At 38.2% G+C, this 18,905-nt stretch overlaps 1 protein-coding gene across 5 annotated transcripts in view; it reads left to right on the top strand.

Moving 5' to 3' along the window:
* zer1 (zyg-11 related, cell cycle regulator) overlaps window positions 1-18,905 on the top strand; it is a 41,269-nt gene that overhangs the window by 18,500 nt on the left and 3,864 nt on the right. For all 5 annotated transcript variants that reach the window (XM_047569516.1, XM_047569520.1, XM_047569515.1 and 2 more), the window contains 10 exons: window positions 1,761-1,934; window positions 2,024-2,138; window positions 2,594-2,740; window positions 2,868-3,041; window positions 3,759-3,974; window positions 5,921-5,962; window positions 6,206-6,325; window positions 6,463-6,578; window positions 16,975-17,163; window positions 17,875-17,972. In XM_047569516.1, coding sequence (XP_047425472.1) covers window positions 1,761-1,934; window positions 2,024-2,138; window positions 2,594-2,740; window positions 2,868-3,041; window positions 3,759-3,974; window positions 5,921-5,962; window positions 6,206-6,325; window positions 6,463-6,578; window positions 16,975-17,163; window positions 17,875-17,972 — 1,391 coding nt within the window. The remainder of the gene's footprint in view (window positions 1-1,760; window positions 1,935-2,023; window positions 2,139-2,593; window positions 2,741-2,867; window positions 3,042-3,758; window positions 3,975-5,920; window positions 5,963-6,205; window positions 6,326-6,462; window positions 6,579-16,974; window positions 17,164-17,874; window positions 17,973-18,905) is intronic.

Genomic DNA, 18,905 nt, shown 5'->3' with positions numbered 1-18,905 from the left:
GCTTCATATACATAAGATAATCTTTTATTTGTCCCACTGTGATAAACTCACACCAGTATGTCAGTCCTTCTATGTATTTCCCAAATGTTGTATCCCGAATGATACAATAAAACAGATATTTCACCATTTAAAATAATATATTTTTTTATTTTTTATTAATCTAATGGATAGTTATACTTTGCAGGTGCAGGTTTGGAATATTAGTGTCTAAAAAATGTTGTTGTTTTATAGGTATCCAACTTCAAATTAACAAAATGCCAAACAACAGTCCCGTTTTTTTTTTTTTTAACATACAGTACTGTCGAAAAGTTTTAGACAGGTGTGAAAAAATACTGTAAACTAAGAATGCTTTCAAAGTGTAAGTGTTAATAGTTTATTTTCATCAATTAACAAAACAGTGAATGAACAGAGAAGAAATCTAAACCAAAGCAATATTTGGTATGACCTAGGGCTGGGCGGTATGACCATAAATGTATATCACAGTATTTTTCAAAAATTCTGACAGTCACAGTATATCATGGTATTATTTTTCATGTAAATATATAAAGATTGTTTTAAAGATAATCAACCATGATTCATAAGCAAATATCCTGTATAGTTCCTAGACTTATATGCAACTATTAAATAAGAAACTATTGAAATTATAATAATGACCAGATCACTTCCAGTTCTCCTTTGATGAGTGCAAACTTTCATGCATTTGTGGAAGGTGAGGTTCGGGCACTATTATTTCACCTGGCAATGACAAATAAATATTTTCTGATTGGCTGATTGGACACTGATATTTTCTGATTGGCTGATTGGACGCTGATATTTTCCGATTGGTTGCTGATTGAAGCAGAGCAGCCTGCCTTCGCATCATCTATTCAGCTCTTAAAGTCTATGTGTGGCAAGTTATATAATTTTTCAGTGTGATAAATGTCATGTGTGGAGTGAGACTTACGTGAGACTTTAGAGCCCTGCTTAAACATATTTAAACTGCTATGTCTGTGATGTCATGTGAACCATGAAGTCGTACACAAAGCCAGACACTCCAGCTTGCACAAAGATCTTGAACCCCTATTTTTTGGATTCGCTGGGTAAATATGACCACAGACTTTTTTTTGCCTTTGTATTTAATCATAATCTCATCAGTTGGTTCCATTATCTGAATCAGATGAACCATCAGGTTGCAAAACTACAGACACTGCCACTCTCTTTTTTGTAGGCCTATTGTAGAGTGTAGTGACGGAAATTCCCTGAAAACATACTTACACTGGTGAATTAATCAGTAATACACATTTAAGAGTTAAATGCAGTGTAATCAATATGTATCACCTTTATATTAGTGATTATCTGTAGAGTAAAGACTATATATCTGAGAGTGGCTTGTCTTCATACGCCTTTCTGAACAATGTATCCCCCAGGATCTAGACATTTAATGGCTGTTTATTGCAAATGTAATTCATAATTTTTCAACATGAATACATAAAATTATCTTTAAAGAACAATATTTTCAAAAACAAATCCTGCCAAAACATAATTAATAAGAAAAATAACAACACTTAACAACACTTAAGTCATGACCAGTGTCTTTGTCCACGTAGGCTGCCACTTTGAAATTTGACATGAATGTATTAATATAGTACTGATACGCATGAAGTCACATAACCTGGCACCTTTGACCCATCCCTCCTTAAGAGTTCTACATGACATGCAGTGCATATACTTACTGCCCATAATCCCAAATAAATTATTAATAAGATTCACTGCTTCTTCAGGCATCTTGATATCTCACGAGAGAGCAGGCGGACCTCAAAGTTTAAGATGACCAGGAAAATCCTGACAGCCATTGTACAACGTCTGGTCAGTCTGGTTTCACTGGACATTTCGGGTCACATTATGCTGGACAACTGCACTGTTCCTCACTTTGAAGAAGCTATGGGGCGCCCAAGGTAGATTACCAATGGTGAAGTGTGCACTTTATTTGCCTTCATTTGCCTTTATATAATATTTTAGTGTTTTTTTTTTTCTTCTCGTTCAGCATTGAACCATGCAAGAGTAGCATCTACCCTTTCCAGGAGCTGAAGAGGCCCCTGCAGTTTCTGGGCTTGTATGACACCACCCTCTGTAATGTGACACACATTCCTGCTTATAAGGTGCTCATTATCTGTTAGATTTAAAGTTGTAATTCATCATTTTCCTTTTGTAGAGTTGGATGATAGATGACAAACCCTGTTCTTGTATTATTTGTGTTGTCTAGCTGGATAGTTTATTTGCAGTTCATCTGATAATTTGTGCGTACTCAAAGTGATTGACTAAATCATTGTGGCTCTTTTAGCAAGTGTTTCCTTCTTGTCAGCTGACATTCGGTGTGGTGTTATATGCTGTAAGAGCATTGAAATGCTTTTCCTTGTCACATTAAATGGAGTCAGTGGGCTTTGTTTGTGCTTGTGAATTTAGCACACACAGGCAAAAATCAAAAAAAGATGACATTGGTGATTTGTCAGAACATAAGTTAATCTTCTTTGTATGCAATGGTATCTGGTTGAATTGTTTAGAATGAATAATAGCCAGTAATACTAATACTAATGTGTACTAATTATGTGTTCAGGTGACTGGGTCAAAGAATGAAGACCAGGTCTTGAATGCCATTGAGGCTTACACAGAGTTTCGTCCTGAGCTGGCCCACAGAGCCATCAATCAGCTCTTTGATATCGCCAGGATACAACATTGCAGCCAGTTACTCCGAGCTTTACAAGTACAAAGTCTCCTTGATCTTAGAAAGAAGTGACACTAACATGTTACTGTGACATTATTATGAAATTCTTTTCATACCTGTATTACTATCTCTTCAGACTCTCATAAAAATTCTGTCCTTGTTTCAGCTTGTCATTGCAGCTCTGAAGTGCCATAAATATGATAAGAGCATTCAGGTAACGGGCAGTGCTGCTCTTTTCTACCTGACCAACACAGAGTACCGCAACGACCAGAGTGTGCGTTTGCGCCGAGAGGTCGTCCAAGTTGTACTAAATGGAATGGAGCAGTACCAGGAGGTCACTGTAAGTCTGCTGTGTCAACAGTGTCTTATTTCAATTCAGATTTTGGAAGACATTTTTGGACTACTTCAAATACTAATAGAAATTAACTTCTAACTAACTATTAACTAATTGGCTGCTTGTTTTGATTCTATATTCCTCATTTAAACAGTTTGCCTTTTATTAACGTCTAAGAAGAATCAGTAAGAAACTTAAGAGTCGGAAAAGTACTGTTGCTGTGGTATTGTATCTGCTGGGGGACCATAATACCCACCATAATGTACTTGTAATCTGTAAACAAAACGTCATTATAACATTTAAGTAATTTCGATCTGTCGATCTGAGGCTACATTCACACATACCAAAATGATCTTTTTTTTCTGATTTTCCTTGGTGTCGTGTTGAGAATTCCTCTGTAAGAGTTGATCCATTGGAAAACTGCATCTAGCTAGACAAAGGCTGTAGTACATATCTCAGACCTATGCGCCACAGTGTTTCTGCTACAGAACTCAGTCAAAAAAGAAGAAGAGGCAGAGCATGCTCTAGCCACCCAAGAATGGTCAATATCTAATGCAACACCGTCACAAGCCTGTAGTCTGTCACTGATGTTCTTTGCTGTTGTTATGAGAAGTCGGGGGCTCGAAGGGTGAGGGGTGAGGCAATGACATAATCGTGTTGGTATGCAAGGGTTCATGTTTGATTGGCAAACTATCTGTGTTCCCCTTTCCTGCCCCATACCAGGTCCAAAGGAACTGCTGCTTGACTTTGTGTAACTTCAGTATTCCAGAAGAGCTGGAGTTCCAATACAGTCGAGTCAACCAGCTACTGCTGAAAATCCTGGAGCCAGCCCGTCAAGATGAGTCCATCCAAAGAATCGCAGTTCATCTCTGTAATGCTTTGGTCTGCCAGGTGGATAACCATCACAAGGAAGCGGTGGGAAAGATGGGATTTGTCAAGGTAACATCTACAAAAGTGCCACCGTTTTTAACTCTCACATATTCCTGACATAATAAAAAGATGTCAATAAAACTAAAAGTAAGACTAATCTCACATCATCTCACCATACAGTAAAATATATACCTCGACAAGTGGTCATTAAGTCCTCTGCCAGGTGAAACCAGCCAGTAATCCTGACCTAATTAACCCCTTGTCATTCCAATGGCCCGTCTGCAACTGTCCACTATTTTTGTGACTAAACCAAGGATTAACTCATCCCGCTGTCGTCATCTATGTGCCAACACATGTCATACATCGTTGGAAGGCTTAATTTCTTGCAATTAGAATGATACATAGTGTGGATAGTGTGGACCATTTCAGGATATAATCCTAACTGCAAGCTTTGTACTAAGGGGAGCAAAGTGTAAAAAAAGAAATTATCCCCCACACTGTTGCACCACATCAATTAGCCTGAATTATTGATACAAGGTAGGATGGATCCATGCTTTCATGTTGTTTAAGCCAAATTCTGACCCTGCCATCCAAATGTTGCAGCTGAAATTGAGACTTGTCAGACCAGGCAATGTTTTTCCAATCTTCTATTGTCCAATTTTGGTGAGCGTGTGTGAACTGTAGTCTCAGTTTCCTGTTCTTAGCTGACAGGAGTGGCACCTGGTGTGGTCTTCTGCTGCTGTAGCCCATCTTCTTCAAGGTTCCACGTGTTGTGCATTTGGAGATGGTATTCTGCATTCCTTACTGTTGCCTTTCTGTCATCTCCAACAAGTCTGCTCATTCTCCTCTGACCTCTCACATCAACAAGGCATTTTCAGCTGAGGACCCAATAAGTCACTGGATGTTTTCTCTTTTTCGGACCATTCTCTGTAAACCCTAGATATGGTTGTGTGTGAAAATCCCAGTAGATCACCAGTTTCTGAAATACTCAGGCCAGCCTGTCTGGCACCAACAATCATCCCACGTTCAAAGTCAGAGAGGAGTCAGTTGAAGTGGTTAGGACACCTTGCGGATGGACGGTCAAGGGATTATGTCTCTCGTCTGGCATGGAAATGCCTGGGGATTCCTCCAGAGTAGCTGGTGGAAGCGTCTGGGGGTGTGGCTCTTGTCTTCCCTTCTGAGGCTGCTGCCCCTGCAACCCAGACCCAGATAAGCGGAAGAAAACAGGCGGACGGACGGACCTACAAAAATTTTCGTGATACATTGGCATGGTTGCAATAAATGTCCCTCAGTGAAATAGTTAATTCACACCAACCATTTGATCTATAATGGCACGATTTATGCTGCAGCAAACTTTAAGAGTCTCAGTGAGAAGCTTCATTTGGCTAACATGTATTACCCACACTGTATACCAAAACAGCCCCGAAATCTCAACTTTAGGTTGACAAAAGCATTGTTTTCTGTGCACCACTAAGCAAAGCACTTAATAGGCATGTAAGTGTACCCTTTCATTAGAGACCAAGATCATGACTGACTTAGTATGACTGACTTAGTATGCCTGGTGCTATCCTTAGAAACTCATTTTGAAGGCAAATATTGAAAAACAAATTAGGCGGACATACAATCCTTCTTTTTCAGTCTATTTAAACTCCTATTACTCAGAGCTAGTAGCAAAGATTCTGAGTGTTATGTTTAAAAAGAAGCCATCACCATGCCTGCACTCCAAATGGTTCAAGAACAGCTTTAAATTTACTTTAGTTATGCCTTTTTTTTTTTTTTAGTAGTAAGTGGGTCATTATGATACTGAACCCACCATGACCCATTTTTATACATATGATTTGCCTAGGTTTGCCTGAAGTTTCTGATTCATGCTACAAGCTATGTAGCATATTTTCACTGTTTATTATCTCTATTCCATTTCACACTATCAGACTGATATGAGCTGCTGTTTATGGCTCTTATAAGTTTATTTTCTACTATTTCTGTTGTAATTTTCTCTTTTTTATCATTATCAGACAATGCTGAATTTAATTCAGAAGAAACTACATGACAGAATGGTGAGTTTGACTTTAATTCTTTTACTTCCTTTCAGGCGCTTTATAGACATCAATACCTTGTATAATTATGGTGTGTGTTTACAGATGGTGGTTCTCAGCCTCTTAAGAATTATATGCTCCTCTTTGTTCAAATGCAAAATAATTGTTATTCAAATATACACGCTTGTTCAACTATTATAATAAAATGTTGGTAAAGAAATAAAATTGTCATTGTTAAACAATGTTGTGTGTATTTCCCCTCAGTGTGACCAAGTAATGGAGTTTTCCTGGAGTGCTCTGTGGAACATTACTGATGAAACGCCTGACAACTGTCAAATGTTCCTCAACTGTCGGGGCATGAGTCTTTTTCTGGAGTGTCTACAGGTGAATACACACTCAGCATTATTTCATACAATCTAATGTGAATTGACAACTGTGTGTGTCTGCATGTTTTGAAAAGGGCATTAGTGCATTTCACTATTATGTAATATCTCTACTCATGCTGCACAATTTTACCCCAGGAATTTCCAGACAAGCAGGAGCTTCACCGCAACATGTTGGGCCTTTTGGGAAATGTTGCCGAAGTCAGAGCCCTGAGATCGCAGCTACTTACTCCACAGTTCATCACTGTATTCAGGTAATGGAATTGTTCAGGGAATTTAAAAGACTTGCTTTTTGGTGAAAGCTCATTTTCATGTTAATGACTTTTGTGAATTTCCCACACCAATTCCAAATATTCCTATAGAATACTTCTGTATTCTACATTATTCATGCTGTCAGACCACCACCAAACTAGGTAGGTTTGCCTTTGACCAAGTCTGAACACATAGTTGGTCAAACAGTGGTCACTAAAAAAGTGTCAACCAAGAAGTAGTAATGAAGTGTTTAAATAATGAAAGAAAGCAATGTATTTAATGCAACAGGTTGGAAAGGGTTGATGGCTAACATTTGTTACATTGAGTTATGGTTGCAGGGGTGTGCATTCCCTGCTTGTTCATTGCCAGATAGAAATCCACAGTAATTCAATTCAGTTTTATTTATATAGCGCCAATAACAATACAAATTGTCTCAAGACGCTTTACAAAAAACTGCCTGAAACCTCCAGAGCAAGCCTGAGGACAACAGTGGCAAGGAAAAACTCCCTTTTAACAGGAAGAAACCTTGAGCAGAACCCAGCTCATATGGAGGGACCCATCTGCTGAAGGCCAGCCAGGTAGAAACAGAGAAGATAGAGAGAAAAGAAGAACAGGAGAAACAAGATAAACAAACTTCTGTCATAGATACATACATCAAGCTGAAGGAAACACATAGAATCTTATAATATAACACATAGCTGATGATGTTACGTGACAGTTTGTGAGTATAACATGAATCATAGACAGGTTGGTGAATTGTTCATCTAGGTAGGAGTGGATAACTGCAAGCCATGAAGACTGGGGCAGATGTAGTTTATGGAGCTCCACAGGTCTGATACACAGCACTCCAGACCATGAAGACTGGGCTGGTTGATGAGGCCACGACAGCAGATGTAGCTTTAGAACTCCACAGGTCAGATATTCAGTCTCCAGACCAGAGACCCTCACAAGAAGATGGAGGAGGGGAGAGAGTGAGACACAGCTGTTAGTAATAGAAAATAAAATTATAAGATATTAGAGGACAGGAGCCAGTGAAGAGAGAGTAGAGGACATTCAGTGAGTCTTCCCCCAGCTGCCTAGGCCTATAGCAGCATAACTGAGGGATGGTTAAGTCCAGCCCTAACTATAAGCTTTGTCAAAAATGAAAGTCTTAAGCCTGACTTTAAACGTAGAGATGGTGTCTGCCTCCAGAAACCCAAACTGGGAGCTGGTTCCACAGGAGAGAAGCCTGATAGCTGAAGGCTCTACCTCCCATTCTACTTTTTGAAACTCTAGGAACCCCAAGTAGTCCTGCATTTTGAGATCGTAGTGATCTGTTGGGAGAATATGGTTCTATGAGGTCTTTCAGATATGATGGAGCTAGGCCTTTCAGGGGCTTGTAGGTAAGGCCCTAACCTTGCTAATTCCCGTCAGTGTTCTAGCTGCAGCATTTTCAATCAATTGGAGACTTTTTAAAAAGCTACTTGAATAGCCAGACAGTAATGAGTTACAATAATCCAGCCTGGAAGACACAAATGCATGAACTAGTTTTTCCGCACCATTCTGAAGAAGGATGTTCCTAAGTTTGACAATAGTGCGCAGGTGAAAGAAAGCAGTCCTGGTCACCTGCTTTATGTGAGAATTAAAGGACATATCCTGGTCAAATATAACACCAAGGTTTTTCACAGTAGTACTCGAGGCCACGGTAATGCCATCCAACGAAACCAGGTGATTAGATAATGAATCTCTGACATGTTTAGAGCCAAATACAATGACTTCTATTTTGTCTCAGTTTAGAAGTAGAAAATTACAGGTGATCCAAGCCTTTATGTCTTTAACCATCATGCTCTGATAAGGACAAAGTTGTCCTTTTCATTTTTTTTAAATATATAAATTTGTGCTAGTTCTGCTTTTTGTCATCATATTTGACAAAGATGTGTGTGGTTTTTATAGCATATTTTCATATTTCAAACTCAAATCCCATAATGCTTCATTTTTACATTGTGTAACCTAAATTGTTGCGTTGTCATTAAGGGACAAAAGTGCCCTCTTCAAAAACACCCTAAAAATAGCACATGTTAATATTTTTTCTATTTTTTTACATAAATCTTTTAATCCACTTCAATCCTGAACATAAAAATCAAAAGTTTGATTAATTTCTCACTTTTAACCCTTTACATGCCAGTGTTTGTGATGGCATCACAAATTTTTCGAAAAAAAACAAAAAAAAAACACACAAAAATTGAAATATTTTCAAGTATCTAAATTCAAAATGGATTGTTATTGCAGGGGTTATTAGAGTCTTGGACATGTTGATGATTAGTAGCAACATTGATTTTGATGGATTTTTATTTTTTTGTAGTGCCTGACCATTAAGAGACAAATGTGTCCTCTTCAAAAATAACCTAAAAATGTATCTCAGACAAGAACATAACTCCAGTAATAATAAAGCATGTGTATAATTGATACGCAATTGTGCGTACCTTATCCAGGTTGTCCACACCGCCTTTGCAGGACTATTATGATCTTCTCGTGAGCCCCATCAATAATGGCCCAGCTTCCAGTGTCCAGTACTGGACAGCAGAACGTCCTTTCCACACTTTGGGATATAGGAGATGTCTGTGTGGGTCTTGGTAGTAGTAGATGAGGGAGGAGTGGATGGTTCTAGGCTGTGCTCACTTTTTGCCCTGCTGTAGTTTGAAGCTCCCCAGTTTGTTATGATGCAGAGGTGATGTCACAGTGTTCATAGTGATCTCTGTATTGACCTTTGCATGCATGTGTCTGTTTGTGCACACACTTTGAAATGTTGTTTACTAAAAATAAAATGTTGCTGTTGCCCTACTGTGATTTGCAGCTCCCAAGTTTTTTATGACAAAAAAATGGCGTTGTTAGGTCATGGGGATGAGTGGGTTCATAGTGATCTCTGCACTGACCTGGGTGTCTGTGTGAATGTGTGTGTGTGTTTGCATGCATGTGTGTGTGTAATTTAGAGTTTCCCAACTATATATTTTATCCTGTTACTTGAAAATCAGAGATAATAAGTCTGAATGTGGAAAAAAAAATCAATGTATTATCAATGGGTTTTAATGGGAGTGATCTTTTGAATCAGGCAGTACAAAAAATAAATAAATAAATAAAAATCCATCAAAATCAGTGTTGCTACCAATCATTGACATGTCCAAGGCTCTAATAATCCCCCCAATAAAAATCCACTTCGCATTTAGATTACTGAAAATATTTCAATTTTTGTGTTTGTTTTTGTTTGTTTATGAAAAAAATTCAATGCCATCACTACTGACATATAAAGGGTTAAAAGTGAGAGAATAATGAAACTTTTGGTATTTGTGATTAGTATTGAAGTGGATTAAAAGATTTATGTAGAAAAAATATTAACATATGCTATTTTAAGGGTGTTTTTGAAGAGGACACTTTGTCCCTTAATGGTAACAACGTAACATTTTTTGTAAATCAGGGACAAAAAAAAAAAAAATAAAAAAATAATCCATCAAAATCAATGTTGGTACTAGTCATTGACAATTGATGTCATTGATTAGTTTCACCTGGTTTCATGGATAAATATAGCTGGGTATCATCTGCGTAGCAATTGTAGTTTATGCCGTGCTTTCTAATAATATTGCCTAAGGGAAGCATGTATAATGTGAATAGTACTGGTCCTAGCTCAGAACCCTGAGGGACTCCATAGCTTACTTTGGTATATATTATATCATTATTTACGTGGACAAACTGGAATCTGTCTGACAGATATGATTTTAACCAGTCTAATGCAGTTCCTGTAATCTTGAGCACATTTTCAAGTCTCTTTAGTAGAATACTGTGATCAGTAGTGTCAATAGTGCCGTTTCCTCCTTGACCAATTTAGTTGCGATGGGGTCTAGAAGACAAGTTGATGGTTTAGATGCTGTAATTACTGAAGTGAGCTCAGGAAGATCAATTAGAGAGAAAGAATCCAAATATTGACTAGGTCCTACAGAGGTTTCTAATGCCGCTGTACTTACACCTTTGACAGCTGGAAGGGCTATGAATTTTATCTCTAATACCAACAATTTTATCAGTAAAGAAGCACATGAAGTCAGTACAGCTGAGGGAATAGATGGCTTAACAGAGCTGTGACTCTTTGTCAGCCTGGCTACAGTGCTGAAAAGAAATCAGAGGTTGTTCTTGTATTCTTCTATTAATGAAGAATAATATGCTGTTCTAATCTTACAGAGTTTTTTTTTTTTATAAGTTGTTAAGCTATCTTTCCAGGCTATGTGAGCATCTTCAGAATTAGTGGAATGCCAAATTCTTTCCAGCTTTCGAACTGCCTGCTTTGAACTACGCAACTGTGAATTATATCATGGAATTACCCTCCTCCGATTTATCAACGTTTTCAGAGGAGCAACTAGATTTAGAGTTATACTTGTATATTAAGTGATGCTGTCGTGCTGTCAACATGGAGTTAGATTGTGGTTGCTGTCATCCACATCACTGACATAAGGCACTGAGGTAAATACTGAAGGAATGAATTCCTTATATCTAGTTACAGCAACATCTGTGTCTACAAGTGCTTACCATAACGAAATGTCTTTCCAATTGACAAAATCTCTTATAGTTATTTCAAATGTTATAAGGAAATGATCAGACAGAAGAGGGTTATGAGAATATATTGTCAGACCTTCAGTTTCAATGTCATATGTTAGTACAAGATCTAAGGTGTGGTTGAAACAGTGAGTTAATCCATTTACATTCTGAGAAAAGCCAGTTGAATCTAATAATGACATAAATGAAGAGCTAAGACTGTCACTGCCAACATCAACATGGATGTTAAAGACACCTACTATAATGACTGTATTTGTTCTAAGCACTAAATCACATAGGACGGCTATGGCTCAGTAGGTAGAGCGGGTTGTCCATGAACCGAAGGGTTAGCGGTTTAATCAGAAGTGTGACATATCCCGAAGTGTCCTTGAGCAAGACACTGAACCCCCAGTTGCTCCCAGTGCAACTGGCACTGGTGTGTGAATGTGTGTGTGCTTGTGTGAGCGAATGGGTAGATGTGTCTCTGACTGTAAAAGCACTTTGAGTACCTTTGAGTAGGTAGAAAAGCGCTATATAAGAGCAAGACCATTTACCATTACCAAGAGAAACTCAGAGAATTGTTCTAAAAATTCCGAGTAAAGAGCAGATGGGTGATGCACCACAACAAAGAGAATTGTTTTTTGTCTTTTCCAGTCTGGATGAGCAAGACTTAGAGTAAGGCTTTCAAACGAATCAAAGCTTTGGTCTAGGATTAATACATAAATCAGAGTGGAACATTGCTGCCACTCCTCCTCCTCGGCCTGTGCCTCCAGGAATGTGATAGTTACTATGACTGGGTGGTATGGACTCCTTTAAACTGACATATTCATCATCTTGCAGCCACATTTCAGTCAAACTAAATAGATCAATCTGATGATCAGTTATCAAATTGGTCACTAAAAGAGATTTAGACCAGAGAAATCTGACATTTAAAAAAACACATTTAATTTTCTTACTGTTCTGTTGTACTAGTGAATTTGTGTTGATTTCTATAAGGTTTCTATGAATAATTCCTCTATTGCTATTTTTCAATTTAAAAAGTCTAGGAGAAGACAGCACATCTATGGAGTTTGGGGAGTTAACCACATTTATAACAATGCAACAACTGATGCACTCTGAAAAGAAAATCCCACAGCAATGGGTACCTTTGTGCAAGTGTGCAAAAAGAAGTAACAATGTTAACCCTAAAGGCTTTTAAAGAAAGGCAATTGTACTTTTAGAGTTTCTTGAAGATGTTTTGCTGCTCATCCAAGTAGCTTCTGACGAACTGACGAAGCTCATCCGAGTAGTTTACTCCAAGCTACTCAGATGAGCAGCAAAATGTCTTCTAGAATTTCTACAAGTCCAGTTGCCTTTCTTTAAACTTCTTTTGGATTGCCATGACCTGGATGACTAAGAACCTTCACAGACATAAAAATTTAACCTAATAATTCTGTGCAATGATTACTATCCTTTAATATATTACTAAAATAAATAATAAGTAAGTTAATTTTATGTTCTTGTTGTATTTTTTTCAAACTTTAAGTACCTTGCTCTCATCCCTCCACAATCAAAAATTGCATTCATGACACATAAAAATGTTATATTATACAGTGGCGTAACATTATACTGGTACATCAAAAGATGGCGGTCGTATAGCTCTGTTACCAAAAAGGAAGGAAGGAAGGAAGGAAGGAAGGAAGGAAGGAAGGAAGGAAGGAAGCTGTTTAAAATTAAGATTACAAATAAATCATTAAAAATAAGAATGGATTTGCAAATCATTCAAACACTGTATTTTATTGAAAGAAGTACAAAGACGTTATTGTTGTTTTAAATATAATATACAGTGGTGGAAAAAAGTTTTCGAACACCCTGCATTGGTTAAATATTGCATTAAGAATCACTCTTAGGTCTTCAAGTGCAGTTTCTTCTAGTATGGTCACAGACAAAATACTAAACAATTTTTTTAAAAAGCCATTAAAAGCTTAAAATTGATTAGTTCCACAGAAATACACAAGTCATTTTGAGTATTTGGCATTTTGGTTCCAGCGGTCTATATAAGGCCGGCACATTTGAAAGTTCTGTAGAGGCAAAAAAGGCTAAAACACCTATTGCAAGAAATATGCCTGAAGATGGAGATTCTCAGCCAGGAAGGGTACAGCTGCCGCCAGATTGCCAGGAAGTGCAGATGCAGTCCTTCAGCAGTTGGATACACTGCAGAAATACAGAAGAATCAACAGCTTGGGAGACGAACCAAGATCTGGGTGTCCAAGGGTTTCTTTAGCAAGAATCCACATGCGTAGGGAAAACCGCTGAATGACAGACATTATAGGAGATCCAACAGCAGTGGTCACACCAGACTGGTGTTCAGTGTTCCACCCACACTGTAAGTGGTCAGCTTTTAGATCAGGGCTTAAGGTTCTACAAGGCTGCCAAGAAGCCCTTGATTAATGACAGACAGAGGTTAGCCCGGTGGGCCAAGCACATAAGAACTGAACAGTCGGGAATTGGAAGAAGATTTGCCTCAGTCTATCCCGACTTCAATAATTTTATGATGGACCTTTAAAACAGATTGATATTCCATATTCTATTTTTTTCTGCCGTCTAAGCGTGCGATAATGTCTAGTTCTTTCAGAGTTGTTATTAAAAACAACAGGAAATGTCACTTGAACATCACTGTGCATTTACGTCAAGACAGAGCACGCTCAGACAGAACAGAGCCTGACTTCATTCCACTTCACCACTTACAAGACTTTCGATCAGTTTGGGAAAAGGAATATTCTACCCCAGTGAAACCAAATGAAATTTCATTTGGCTTGGGCCTTGGTGATTATATGGATATATTCATATTCATTCAGTTTGGGCTCCTAAACCGATTGTAATCGGAATATTTGGCTCCATGTAAACCCAGCTTCTGTCTGTGATGGCATATTGAAGTCTGCCAAGTATTGTGCCATTCTTGAAACCCACATACTGCCTTATGCATGTGCACTGTTCCATCAAGGTCAAAACTGGATGTTTCAACAAGATAATGCCCCTAATTCAAGAATGGGACGCAATTAACCCTCAACAGTGTGAAAGGCTCGTGGGGAACATGTCAGCCAGGATTAGAGCTCTGCTGCTGCTGATTAACTAAATATTAATTTAATGGTGTGATGGTTTATTTTTTGCGAATAAATTTGTTGACTTTGATACCAGCAATGTTGAGATCGGACATTGAAACTGCTAAGAATGACAATAATTGTTGTTGGTTTTTCTTGTAAACAATAAACAAAAGCAATATCATTTGTATTTGTTTGTGTCTGCCTAATGCAGCCACACGTTTTAAAATACAAAAAAGATTTTTCCACAAATATTTCATGATAATATTCAGTGTGTGTGTAAAATACTAAGGGTGTCTGAAAACTTTTTTCCACATCACTGTACAGTGGGGGAAATAAGTATTTGATCCCCTGCTGAATTTGTAAGTTTGCCCACTTCCATAGAAATGATCAGACTCTGGTTTTTATGGTTGTTTACTGGTTATGGGTATAGACAGAATATCAGTCGAAAATGCATAAAAAACACACAATCTAAAAGTTATAAATTGTTATGTATTTTATTAAGGGAAATAAGTATTTGATCCCCAAGCACAACACAAGTCAGTACTTTGTAGAGAAACCTTTGTTGGCAAGCACAGCGATGAGACGTTTCTTGTAGTTGGTCACCAGGTTTGCACACAGCGCAGGAGGGATTTTGGCCCATTCATCTTTACAGACAGTCTCTAAATCCTTCAAGTTTCTTGGCTGCCTCTTGGAAACTCGGAGCTTCAGCTCCCTCCACAGGTTTTCGATCGGGTTAAGGTCTGGAGACTGACTAGGCCACTCCATGACCTTAATATGCTTCTTCTTGAGCCACTCCTTTGTTGTGCTGGCAGTATGTTTTGGGTCATTGTCATGTTGGAAAACCCACCCACGAGGCATCTTCAGTGTTCTTGCTGAGGAAAGAAGGTTTTTGTCCAAGATGTTACAGTACATGGCTGCATTCATTGGCCCCATAATGCGGTGAAGTTGCCCTGTACCCTTTGCTGAAAAACAGCCCCAAAACATGATGTTTCCACCTCCATGCTTAACCGTGGGTATGGTGTTCTTTGGGTCATACTCACGTTTTTTCATCTCCAAACACGGCGGGTCGAGTTAATGCCAAATAGCTCAACTTTGGTTTCGTCAGACCACAGCACTTTCTCCAAGCCTTCTCTGAGTCATTTAGATGTTCACTGGCAAACTTAAGGCGGGCCTGTACATGTGCCTTCTTGAGCAGGGGGACCTTGCGGGCAATGCAAGAGTTCAATCCATAACGGCGCAGTGTGTTGCCAACTGTTTTCTTGGTGACGGAGGTCCCAACTGCTTCCAGATCATTAACAAGCTCCTGCCGTGTTGTTTTAGGCTGCTCCCTCACCTTTCTCATCATCATCCTCACTCCATGAGGCGAGATTTTGCGGGGAGCTCCAGACCGAGGACAGTTGATGGTCCTTTTATGGGTCTTCCACTTGCGAATAATGGCACCAATAGTTGTCACCTTCTCACCAAGCCTTTTTCTGATGGTTTTGTAACCTATACCAGCCTTGTGCAGGTCTACAATCTTGTCCCTGACATCTTTTGACAGCTCTTTGGTCTTGCCCATGGTGCTGTAGAAGTTGGAATGTAAGAAACTGATTCTTAGAGCAGGTGTGCTTTATATACATGACGAGTTAAGATCAGGAGTATTGGTAATTAGTTGACTGAGCACAGCTGTGTGCCACATGCGCACCAGCCAATCTGTAGGAGCCTGAATTCTAAGTGAATTGTTGGGGATCAAATACTTATTTCCCTTAATAAAATACATAACAATTTATAACTTTTAGATTGTGTGTTTTTTATGCATTTTCGATTGATATTCTGTCTATACCCATAACCAGTAAACAACCATAAAAACCAGAGTCTGATCATTTCTATGGAAGTGGGCAAACTTACAAATTCAGCAGGGGATCAAATACTTATTTCCCCCACTGTATATACAGTAAATATAAATAATTTTGAGATTAAGATTGTTTATTTTTTTATTGTTTTTTTTTTATCAATTTGCAAAATGCAGTGAGCGAACAAAAGAAAAATCTAACTCACATCAATATTTGGTGTTAGTACCCTTTGCCTTCAAACCAGCATACATCCTTATAGTTACACTTGCACAAAGTCAAGGATTTTGTAGGATCATAGACACGGTGGTTGGTCAACCAAACTCGTGCAGCAGATGGAAAGTCTAGCTGTGCCATCAGCTCAATACTGGCAGAAGCCAGTGGAACCCAGGTATACCCAAATACTTTCTGGAGAAGTCTGGCCAGAAGTGTTCTTCATTATCACAAATACAAATTTTAATGTTTTTGGAAACTTTCTATGATGGCTAGGTTTGTGTGCTTAGTCCTATGAATCACTTCTCAGTGTCTAGAAAAAAGTTTAATAATAAATAGTGAAATCCTTTTGAGTCATAAGTCTCAAATTTGTGCCTGATCACGGATACTAGGTCAAAGTGAAATCTTTTGTCAGTGCAGTAAAACAGGTCCTCGAATTTGCAAGTCCAGTCTAACTCAAGTGCTCTACTTGTGACAACACCAACACAGACAGACCACACTGGCTGTGTGCGGTAACTCAACTGAGTGGACCAAAAACAGAAGATAAACAAAAGCAAAACTGTGTTCACAAGTATTGAATGAATTCTCTAAACAGTTTATTTGAGTCTTTACTTAGGATTTAGACTTAGTCTGCCTTTAGTGAAGATTCTTCATTCAGTAAGTAAGAACTCATCAAATACTTAATGCTTTATCTGTTAACTTGCTCTTTGATATAGTAACCTGCTGGACAGTAAGGCAGATGGAATTGAGGTGTCGTACAACGCATGTGGGGTCCTTTCACACATCATGTTTGATGGACCAGAGGTTTGGTCCATGGAGGAGCCTCGAAGAGAGAAGGTGATGGAGAAGATGTGGGACGCCATCCAGAGCTGGGATGTCAGCTCACGCCGAAACATCAACTACAGGTAATTTTACCTACAGGTTTTTAACTACAGTTTTTTTTTTTTTTTTTTTTTTTTTTTTTTTTTTTTTAACAATTGAATTATTAATGCAGTATTTGTATGTATGCGTTGTCAAATTTTTGAGAGTTCAACAATATTTTCTGTCTGGAATGGTAGACATAGATGGACATAGACATAGATATTTTGTCATCATAGCAACATATGAATCACAAATTCAGAATTCTCACCAGGTTTGAAATTGGTACCAACATTGGACAGATAAAATTGTTGTCTGTTAAATCTCTAAAAAGTAGCACTGTTATTTTTTGTTTGTTTGTCGTTTTTGTCATTTTAAACATTGAATGAGAAAAACCTAGAATTGCCCGATGTTAATTTTTAAGACAGAAATAATACATGCTTAGTGCTATCACAGCTTTTGTATGTATCATGATATTCTGTTGTAAATAAGCAGTTTCATGTTAGTATAAATTCTTACTCTACATGCTGAAAATAAAAGTCAAAGTACTGTAGATTTAGTGGTCACTACATTGTTTGACAAAAGATAAATGTCAGCATGTCAGTGCTGTACGAAAACAAATTGAAAACTTCTACTGGAAAAACAAATCTAACCATGCCAGAGATAGCACTCAGTAACATTTAAGTAGTGGTCTAGCTGTAGCTCTCAGTGGATTTTCCTCTTGTTTTTTTATTTTGAAATTCACTCTGGTCTCTCAGGTCTTTTGAGCCCATCTTGCGACTGCTGCCCCAGAACATCTCTCCTGTCAGTCAGCACTGGGCCACATGGGCTCTCTACAACTTGGTGTCAGTTTACCGTGAGTATCTGCAGGATTTCAAACCAGGCATTACATTTGTGGTTATCTGTTTCAAGAGGTTCTGAAGAGTCAATATAAAGACTAGTATTTTTAAGTTTAGTATTTTTACTTACAAGTAACTTACACATCTCCTTAATGCAGTGTTTATTGAATTTTGAAAACATGGAAAAATGCACAGCACCATGTATTACAACAGTAAAGAAGTAACCCCTTCACCATTTCTATTGCAGTTAACCAGTTGTTGACAGTTTCTGCCCTAGCATGGTTTATTCTTGCTGCGGATATCTTGCTAGATACAAAATGCCTTACAGTGTGTATAACCAGTGTTTAATTGAAAGGTCATGAGGCGGAGGCCATCTCTGGACCACCAATTTCTTGGCAGCAGTGATACCTGCTAACCACAGTTTACTTGTTTTTTCTGTGATGGGAGACCTTGAGTCATTAAACAAAAGGTGTAGAGCAGGATCCACTGGAAAAATCAATGTTTGCCAAGGCAGATATTGTATCGACAACTTTATTCCAGAAAGAGAACATGTTCAGACAGCTCCACACAGAATTCATAAAAGTCCCCACATTACCAAGTGGGCAAAAAGTACAATACAAATGGGGAGCTAACCCTAGCAAATACCACTTATGGGGAGTCGGATAGGTGCGATAACATATATTCAAGTGAATAAACTGATGATCAGTATTTTTTGATGAGCCTGTAACATTGTCCCATATTGCTTCCCAATCTAAAACTTCCTGTGGATTTCCAATGTCTCTTTCCATACTTTATTGAGGCTGTCTGAATGTTTTGAACTTCGGAATCAGAATTACTTTATTGATCCCAGGGGGAAATTACTTGCACATCCCCTGACTAATAGACCAGAATGACATACTGGTATCTACTGATTAAGTAATAATTTTCAAAATACAGTTTGGCACATTTGA

Source organism: Mugil cephalus, chromosome 19, assembly GCF_022458985.1.
Source record: "Mugil cephalus isolate CIBA_MC_2020 chromosome 19, CIBA_Mcephalus_1.1, whole genome shotgun sequence".
NCBI classification, from domain to species: Eukaryota; Metazoa; Chordata; class Actinopteri; order Mugiliformes; family Mugilidae; genus Mugil; species Mugil cephalus.
This window is presented reverse-complemented; position numbering and strand designations above follow the sequence as displayed.